General features: G+C 43.8%; 1 protein-coding gene and 1 long non-coding RNA gene across 2 annotated transcripts; both read left to right on the top strand.

Moving 5' to 3' along the window:
• Positions 1 to 283: 283 nt before the first annotated feature.
• LOC133652277 (uncharacterized) lies at positions 284 to 2,037 on the top strand. Its single transcript, XR_009826556.1, has 3 exons — positions 284 to 421; positions 676 to 752; positions 1,984 to 2,037. It is a non-coding gene; the product is annotated as an uncharacterized LOC133652277 (long non-coding RNA).
• A 138-nt stretch (positions 2,038 to 2,175) lies between these two features.
• On the top strand, positions 2,176 to 3,845 carry LOC133652276 (uncharacterized). Its single transcript, XM_062050854.1, has 8 exons — positions 2,176 to 2,225; positions 2,331 to 2,357; positions 2,476 to 2,666; positions 2,869 to 2,986; positions 3,140 to 3,231; positions 3,347 to 3,424; positions 3,514 to 3,588; positions 3,688 to 3,845. The coding sequence occupies exons 3-8, from the start codon at positions 2,504 to 2,506 to the stop codon at positions 3,837 to 3,839; spliced, it is 678 nt and encodes a 225-aa protein (XP_061906838.1). The 5' UTR covers positions 2,176 to 2,225; positions 2,331 to 2,357; positions 2,476 to 2,503; the 3' UTR covers positions 3,840 to 3,845.
• Positions 3,846 to 9,298: the final 5,453 nt, after the last annotated feature.

Raw genomic sequence — 9,298 nt, 5'->3', positions numbered from 1 at the left:
TTCTTTGCTGGAACACGAACGTAAGTATAGATTTATTGATTTATTGCTACATTCGCAGTAAAGATCAGCCTTTGTGTTTCCATCATCATTTATGTATGATTGTAATGACGTTGTTTGATATTAGGACTAGCAGTAAAACTTTATATTCTGTAAAAAAAAGGCTATTTTATTTCCAGCGCCGCCTCCCAGAATGCTTTGCATGGGGACGTGCGTCTGACGTCACGTATACAGAAAATTCAAAATGGCTGCACGCGGTAGGTGAGGCCCTAGCGAAGAAAAGTGAAAAAGAGTGTTATTCGTCAAAAAACCCACACAACGACGGTCATTTTTTCGCCGTGCTATTGTAAAATTGTCTTTTATCTGTGTTTTGTGTTCCGGGGGACCCCGACTCCAGAATGTGAAAGTTTCCCGCGTGAAGCCGGTGAGTAAAAAGTTCAATACAGTTAAATTAGGCCATCTTTTGTTAGACGCTGTGAATGTGTGTAGGTTACATGCTACGATATTCCACATATTTCCAACTGCTTGAAACGAAAGCGTATTACTTTATTGTCAGTGTTGTTTAGGCCCAGGTCGCTAACGTTACTGCGTTAGTCAACAACGTAACGTTAACGGAGTGGAAACAGCCGTTCTTTGCCATTAATATGAGTGTGTATTATTTATTTCTTTGTTCTTTAGTGGAGCTCGAGATCCTGTTTACTGTGGACTAGCTGTGTGTGACGCCATGTTGTTTTTGTTTCCATTACAAAAAAAAGGTATGTCTATGTGTTTTTTGGCATAGTTAATTGTAGAAAAAAATATAAAATGAGGTGATGTGAGTGGGAAAAATTGCTGCACATATTAAGGATCCTTTTTCTTGATCTATATTTTTGTTATTTGCTGATGTATATATTTTATATGCTGTTTTTTATTTAATTAATTTATTAGAGACTATTTTATGCTTTATTTACCTTTTTTTATTATTATTATTTTATTTACTATTATTATTATTATTTCCACATGTAAGCATAAATAATTGATCATATTAGTACATTGTTCGATTGCTTTGCTTAATGCATTCTATAATTTAATTCCACATACTGATATACTGAAGGTCTTAAGTGTTATACGTGCGTACAAATGTTTTAAATTACATTTCTCTCTAAGATTATTTTTCTCCTCTTTTTTTGAGAAGAATTGTTGTATATTCTTGGGTAGCAGGTTATAGTTTGCTTTGTTTATAATTTTAGCTGTTTGCAAATTCACTATGTCGTGGAATTTCAGTATCTTTGATTCAATAAATAAAGGATTTGTGTGTTCTCTATATCCAACATTATATATTATTCTAACTGATCTTTTTTGTAACACCGTTAATGAATGAAGTGTACTTTTGTAATTATTTCCCCATATTTCTACACAATAACTCAGATATGTAACACTAGTGAACAGTAGAGAATATGAAGTGATTTTTTGTCTAGAACATGTTTTGCTTTATTCATTATTGACGTGTTTCTTGCTACTTTATGTTGTATTTTTTTACTTGAGATTTCCAGTTCAATTTATCATCAATCATTATACCTAGCAATTTGGTTTCATTTACTCTTTCAATTTATATTCCGTCTATTTGTATTTGTGTTTGACTTTCTTTTCTACTGTTACCAAATAGCATTATTTTAGTTTTACTGAGATTCAAAGATAGTCTGTTTTTGTCAAACCATCTTTTTAATTTGTTAATTTCTTCTGTTATTATTTGTATTATCTTCTGTGTGTTCTCTCCTGAACAAAACGCTGTTGTATCATCCGCAAATAATACTAACTTTAAATCTTTTGTAACTTTACTAATGTCATTTATCTAGACATTGAATAATTTAGGTCCTATATTGATCCCTGAGGTACACCACAGGATATATTTAGCGTTGTAGACGAAACCACCACATTAATATTAAAGATATGGTTAACATTCTTAGTGCTAAAGATATTCCCCTCTCCTTGTATCCCTTCTCCCAGCTCCACCGTCTCGCCGAGTGCCAGCAAGAGTCATGAGTACTTGTCAACTCGACTCCTAAACTGGAGATAACTTTCTATGTAAAGACTGATCTCCAAAATAATATCTCAGCATCCAGTAACCATGGTTAACAGATCACAACCATTTAATACCAATGTATCTCCCTTAGCACCTCACCATGGGGAAGCATGTATTCATATGCCTTCACCAGCACATGCATTAAACATGCAGAGAGTTACACAAGGTAGGGACTGATCTCTGTATACACTACACCCATAATTTCAAACCCTACTTTACGATTGAGCTGAAGTTCTGACTATTATGACCTGTACTTTTACCTTTCTTATAGTTCTTACCACCTTGGGGCACCATTCAGGTAAAATCTCAGCTCATCTTATTTGCTTATTTGTATACACTAACACCTGTGCATGCTTTTGTCCACGTTGTTCCTTTGACGATGAATAAATACCCCTTTTCTTTCTTTCTACATTAAGGGTGCCTTTTCATCTGATTAAATTTATAATGAACAGGGACATTGCGGTTGTCCCAAGTGGATGGTATGATGATAGGATGGTTTTCTGGCCCAGCTATAAAAACACCGACAGAATTGAAAGGGCCGCTTTAAATGAGGAGCAGCATGAGCCAAACTGGCCAAGATTTGACGTTTCTGTTGTCCGAACTTGTGGTATGCAAATTCATAATCTTCTTGTTTAAAAATAACGTCATAGTTGCTTCTCTTTATGCTTGGAATAACCTATTGTGTCTATGTTCTGACCAGGTCTCTTGTAAGAGAGAGACCTGATTTATCATCATCAATAATAATAATATTCTGTTCAGCTCTACAGCTAATTTGAAACTCATGTTCATTTTAACATATTCAATTTTAGACAACTACAAAGACGCATTAAAAATAATGCAACAATATGGAAAGGGCTGCAACACCTCAGACCTGCAATCTGAGGCAGAGAACGAGGAGCTGCCAGAAAAAAGGAACAGGAAGCCAGTGTAAGTGTGTTCCGTCTTGTTTTTGTCATGTTTCTACAGTAATAGGAAGGTTATTTCCGGTAGCATTCAAAAATAGACCAGAGATGCTTGTACTATATGTATATTTGGCAATTTTGGTATTGCAATAATCCTAATGATATGGTTACCCAACAGCCATCGTCTCGGAGACTCAGATGATAGCGAAGAAGACCCGGGAAATAGTGACCTCACATCTCTGGGGTTGGCAAGCCAATTGCACAGGCAGAGTAAGGAATAATCTCTTAACATCGAAAACAACAAAACCACCACATTAATATTAAAGATATGGTTAACATTCTTAGTGCTAAAGATATTCCCCTCTCCTTGTATCCCTTCTCCCAGCTCCACCGTCTCGCCGAGTGCCAGCAAGAGTCATGAGTACTTGTCAACTCGACTCCTCAACTGGAGATAACTTTCTAGGTAAAGACTGATCTCCAAAATAATATCTCAGCATCCAGTAACCATGGTTAACAGATCTCAACCATTTAATACCAATGTATCTCCCTTAGCACCTCACCATGGGGAAGGACGCATTCATATGCCTTCACCAGCACCTGCATTAAACATGCAGAGAGTTACACAAGGTAGGGACTGATCTCTGAAATATTAGTGTATAGATAGGCCCCTTGGGTATTACCAGTCATGGTTAACTGATGGCTCTCTCACAATGCCCACCTCACTAGGAACGGCAGTCCCTCCTCGACTCCCTCCACCCCCCTCACCAGCAGCCCTCAACATGTGGCAGACAGAGGAGTCTGGATCCAGCCTGGCCTACAGGCCAACATGGCGAGGAGAAAGAATGGCCGACAACATTTCCTGCTCTGGTGAGCAATAACTGACAAATACCGGATGGTCATTCTGTGCCACAAATTTTGGAAAAAATTCAAATTCACAAGCAATCACATATTTTCTTCAAACTTTGTCAATAACTTTTGTCATTAACTAAGGTCAATAGCTAATGTCAGGATTATGAGTAATGAGGATAAACACTGAAACATGTTAATTTTATACTGCTGTTTGTCAACAGCGCCTGAGGTAATCCACATCCTTAGCCTGCTGGAAACTATTAAGCACAACCAAGACCAGCTGATTGCGAAGGTAAACTTCTTAAGCCTTGAATAGGTCAATAATTCATAATGACATTGATTTTGATTCATTATTATTTTTTAAAGAAAGAAACAGCCTACATGGCAGCTTTGTGTGATTAGAGTAAACATTGCTACATTTTCTTGTTACATTTCACCTGTTTGCTCTTTAAATACCACTTTTAATGTTTTTTATTTATTTCGATCATATTTTTTAAAAATGTGCCCTGGGGCCGTTAAAAAATGACCTGCAGGCCGCAAATGGCCCCCGGGCCGCACTTTGGACACCCCTGGCCTACACGAATACAAACATAGAATGATAGTACAAATATAATAAGAAAACAATGTCAACCTCCCAAAGTTGGGTTATGGATATTTATTTATGCCCCCCACCCCCAACCCCCCGCCGCCGTCATCCAACAGAGCCAAACAAGTACTCTGATCAAGGAACCAAATAACGATATTGTTTAAACATTTTGGATGTCTTGCACACCTATACCCTGATCACAAATTCATAGTTTACGCACCTTATTTTAACCACCTCCAGTAATTTTAAGTCATGTTTTTTTTTTCAAATGTAATCTCCTTAAAACCTATCACATATTTTGTATTGTGTAAGCATACTTGGCTTTGGATGCTTCCTACCATAAACATAAACGTATCTGTCTTGTAATCTTGTTTGATTACAGGTGCTGTGAGTAAAAATGTGTTGACAAGGTCAGCCACGGACGCTGAGGTTACCAAACACGCCATCAGGTGGTTCAACTTGGCGGGGGATCGGGCAACGAGGAGACGAGTCCCGCTTCCACCTCCTCAGGAGGAATAGAGATGTATATGTATAAATAAACAACCTTTTATTGGACTTCTTGTCATACACCAGTTATTCATTTTCTGATATGTTAGCTGTGCATGGAGCAGCGTTTCCTTCAAGTTGTAGCCTAATAGATTAAATATGTATATTTACTTTTTAAATATATATTATATATATTTACTTTATAGAGTGAATTGACCATTTTCTGTTTCTGCCTATTGACAATATTGTTAGTTTAAAAATACAAGGCAATGCATATGTAAGCCTATATTGCTGTAGTAGGGCTTAGTGAATTTTTTAGTTTCCTATTTTATCCTACAGCAAGAACAGAAGGGATTTTGAAAATAAGATAAAGGGGTCCAAAACGGCCAGATGAGCCAGGGTTTTTATGAGTCCGTTGCTGGTCCGCGGCGGTAGGTTAGGCTTTGATCTTGGGTGCGGAGCGGATGCAGTGCGCCGTCACGGCGCACCCGCCGCGGAAATAAGGCTTTGATCATGGGTGCGGAACGCACTCAGCGCGCCGCCACGGCGGATCCGCTACCTGCCGCCGTGGCGGATACGTTCCTGAGTGCAAATGGACGCCGATGCTGGTCCGTTTCGCGGTTCCGTTCCGGAAAGCGCGATACCTACGCGGGGGATCCGCCGCGGAGTGTTTTTGCTGTGTGGGTAACCCGGCCGTATTAGCATGTGTTGCAATGTTAAGATTTCATCATTGATATATAAACTATCAGACTGCGTGGTCGGTAGTAGTGGGTTTCAGTAGGCCTTTAAGCTATTTTGTCTTTAAATATAAACATAATGTCCAAATCAAACACTTATAAAGCAAACTGAGTTTACCAAAATATTATTTGGCTCTATGGTGACCAAATCAAAATCAGGTGGCAAGCTGCCTGTTGGAGACCCCTGCTATAAGGAAACACTTTGCACATCCATTGTGAATTTTTTTTTTGAAATAATCTATTTTTTCCTACATTAAATAATTCTGCCTGTTCTGGCCTAAATACCTCTGCTGTGGTTTGTCTCTCTGTTAGCAACATAACTCAATGAGCTATGGGCGGATTTTGATGAAACTTTCAAGAAGTATCAGAAAAGTGATTAGGAACAAGAGTCTGAGTTTTGGGGCTTATCTGGTTCACCTGACCATGTTGTGCCTCGCAACGCCGTATTGTGCATCACTCTCGCCACTCATTGCAGCCGTTTTGTGGAGGAGAGTTGCCCGCTCACTGCACTTGGCTAAGCATATTGCTAACTTTGCTTAGTGCTTTATGGTGACTTTTTGGCGTTTTAGCCTATGTAAAACATTATTTTTACTATTGAGAGATAGAGCCTGGCGGGGTCGGAGCTCTTTGAGTGCTTTTAAGTTATATTTAATAGAGTATGCTGTTGTGTTCATTCAAGTTAATCTTAAATACTGTTCTATTACTTGAATGCCTATTGGTAATGTGTTCTACTGTCTTACTCAGGCTATTTACGTTGTGCCTTTTGATACCTTGAAGCCACCGTAGTTGGGCTGGGCCTTTTGAGGAAGTTACTGAAATAAAGCAGAGTGCTGTTGTGAAGTTGAGCGAGGCTGTTGTGTCTGTTATTTGAACATAACATTTGGCGAACGAGGATGGCTGACACACCTATATTCTCCCTGCCACCTCCGGACCCGTTTCTACCCCTCCCGGGCGATCCTGTCATTCCCTGGAATCAGTGGAAATCGTCTTTTGAGACGTATCTTTTGGCCACAGGTTTGGACAATGCCACTAGCGCGAGGAAGCGCGCCATTCTCCTACACCTGCTTGGAGCGGAGGGGAACAGAATTTTCAATTCTCTCAGCGGTACGCTGGACACTTATGATGCAGTCATAACAGCTTTGAGCGGACATTTTGTAAAATCACAGAATATCCTACTCCGCCGGTTGGAGTTCAGACGAAGATGTCAGCGCCCGGGTGAGTCTGCCAGGCAGTATGTAGCAGATTTAAGAGCCCTATCACAGAACTGTAATTTCGGCAACCTCACTGATGAACTCATTCGAGACCAGCTCATTGAGAAAACGTCTAATCCCAGAGTGCAGGAGGAGTTGTTACTCAAGGATGCAACTTTGACACTTGATGACGCACTAATAATCGCAATACAAGTGGAATCGGCTACTGAATGTGCGGCCAAAATTGCGGAAAATAAGCCTCATAGGCCTACCCCTGTTATTGAACAGTCAGTGCAACAGCTATCAACCTCAGACCCTGATGCTGCTATACAGGTAGCGCGTCCCCAGCCAACACGTCAACAGAGACGGTGTGGGAATTGTGGCTCCAACCGCCATGCAACAAGGGCCCAGGACTGCCCTGCTAGGGGCCAAACTTGTCGCCGTTGTCAGAAGCCTAACCACTTTGCCAGGTGGTGCCGGTCCGCTCCGGCCGATTACCCTGATGCACAGTCACATGACCCGGCGGTGCCTGTGCGCACTGTAGGCCCCCACTCAGCGACTTTCTCGAGGTGCCCTGTTTACCTGGATGACTGCTGTGTCCCTCTCCTCCTCGACACTGGGGCCAAAGTGTCACTACTGAATGTCGACACCTGCAACCTGCTCTTCCCGAACAGACAGCTACAGCCCCCGTCCACTGCCCTCTGTGGCTACGGCCGCAGCAAAATCGATGTCGTCGGCCTTCTCTACCTCCCGGTTCGCTACACCTCTACAGCTGTGGACCGTTTCCCGTTCCACATCACGCGCCGCGGCGAGAACATCATGGGCCTCGACCTCTTCACTAGCCTGGGTTTTACCCTGCAGGACAACAGCGGTATGCGGATTCTACACGTAGCGTCTCCGAGGCAACACGACCAGCCGGAGCTGTTTAACGGCCTGGGCTGCCTCAGCTCATTTACACACAAGCCACTCCTGGACCAAAGCGTGCCTCCCGTGGTCCAGCCCCTTCGCCGTGTTCCCCTGGCTTTGCGGGACGGCGTTACGCAGGAGCTTCAACGCCTCCAGGCTGGTGGAATCATAGAGCCCATCGACGCTTCCCCATGGGTGTCCAACATTGTCATCGCCAAGAAGAAGTCGGGCGGACTGAGAGTCTGCGTCGACCTCCGCCAAGTGAACAAGGCAGTGGTGCCTGACAAATATCCTCTTCCTACGACGGAGGAACTCACTACACACTTCCACGGCTCCCGAGTTTTCAGTAAATTGGACTTGCGCCAGGGCTATTTACAAGTCCCTTTACATAAGGAGAGTAGGGACTTGACAGCGTTTATCACCCACACTGGCCTGTACCGCTACACGAGGATGCCTTTTGGGCTCAATTCAGCGCCGAGTTGTTTCCAGAAAATCATGTCCACAATCCTCGCTAGCTGCACTGGGACTGTGGTGTATCTGGATGATATTGTGGTGCATGGGCCAGATGCTGCCACACACGATGCCCGCCTGGAACAGGTTTTCACCGCACTCAAGCGCCACCATGCCACGCTGAACACAGAGAAGTGTGTTTTCGCTGCACCCGCCATAGACTTTGTTGGGTTCCGTGTCTCCGCCGACGGCATCTCGCCTCTCCAGTCGAACGTGGATGCCATCATCGACGTCCCCACTCCTGCGACGGCCTCCCAGGTGGCATCATTTTTGGGGATGACAGCCTACTACATGCGGTTCCTGCCTCAGTACTCCTCCATTACGGCCCCGCTCAGGATGCTGCTCAGGCAGGAGACACCATGGTCTTGGACTCCCAAGTGCCAGGTTGGTTTCGACGAGTTGAAGCGGCTCCTCACCACGTCTCCGATCCTGGCGCACTTCCAACTGGACAGCCCCACATTCGTGACCTGTGATGCTTCCGCAGTGGCTCTAGGTGCCGTTCTGTCACAGATCCATGATGGCGTAGAGAGACCGGTAGCGTTTGCCTCTCGGGCGCTCAGCCCCACTGAGCAGAAATATTCAGTGGGCGAACGGGAGGCACTCGCCTGTATATGGGCATGTGAGCGTTGGCATCTCTACTTATACGGAAGGTCCTTTACTTTACGGACGGACCACCAGGCCCTGACGACCCTGATGTCTACCTCTGGTGTGGGGCACAGGCCCCTCCGTCTTCACAGATGGTCAGACCGTCTGCAGCAGTATGACTTTCAGCTACAATTCACCCCTGGCAGGAATAACGTGGTGGCAGACTACCTGTCCCGTCCTGCCACCACCCAGGGCCCCGCTGTCTCCCCGGAGGACGAAGAAGACGTGGTCCACCTGGTCCACTCACCATTGAAGGACACTGTCTCCCTTCGTGATTTGGAGACGGCCTCAGCAGCCGAGCCTGTCTTCACCATGCTGCGTGACTACATCAGACACGGTTGGCCTTCCCGTGTCCCACCTGAGCTAGAGCCGTATTCCCGTATGAAGAACGAACTGTCATGCTGGGGTGAGGCCTGCATCGCCCGGGG

Source organism: Entelurus aequoreus, linkage group LG06, assembly GCF_033978785.1.
Source record: "Entelurus aequoreus isolate RoL-2023_Sb linkage group LG06, RoL_Eaeq_v1.1, whole genome shotgun sequence".
In the NCBI taxonomy this organism is placed as follows: Eukaryota; Metazoa; Chordata; class Actinopteri; order Syngnathiformes; family Syngnathidae; genus Entelurus; species Entelurus aequoreus.
Note: the sequence above shows the minus strand (reverse complement) of the source record. Positions and strands in the feature narration are given on the sequence as shown.

What these genes read in the sequence shown, in the direction of transcription:
- LOC133652276 (XM_062050854.1), top strand. Translation starts at nt 2,504, where the DNA reads ATGAACAGGGACATTGCGGTTGTCCCAAGTGGATGGTATGATGATAGG. An exon ending in TTCTGTTGTCCGAACTTGTG is followed by an intron (nt 2,667 to 2,868) that starts GTATGCAAATTC and finishes ATTCAATTTTAG; the next exon opens with ACAACTACAAAGACGCATTA. An exon ending in AACTGGAGATAACTTTCTAG is followed by an intron (nt 3,425 to 3,513) that starts GTAAAGACTGAT and finishes TATCTCCCTTAG; the next exon opens with CACCTCACCATGGGGAAGGA.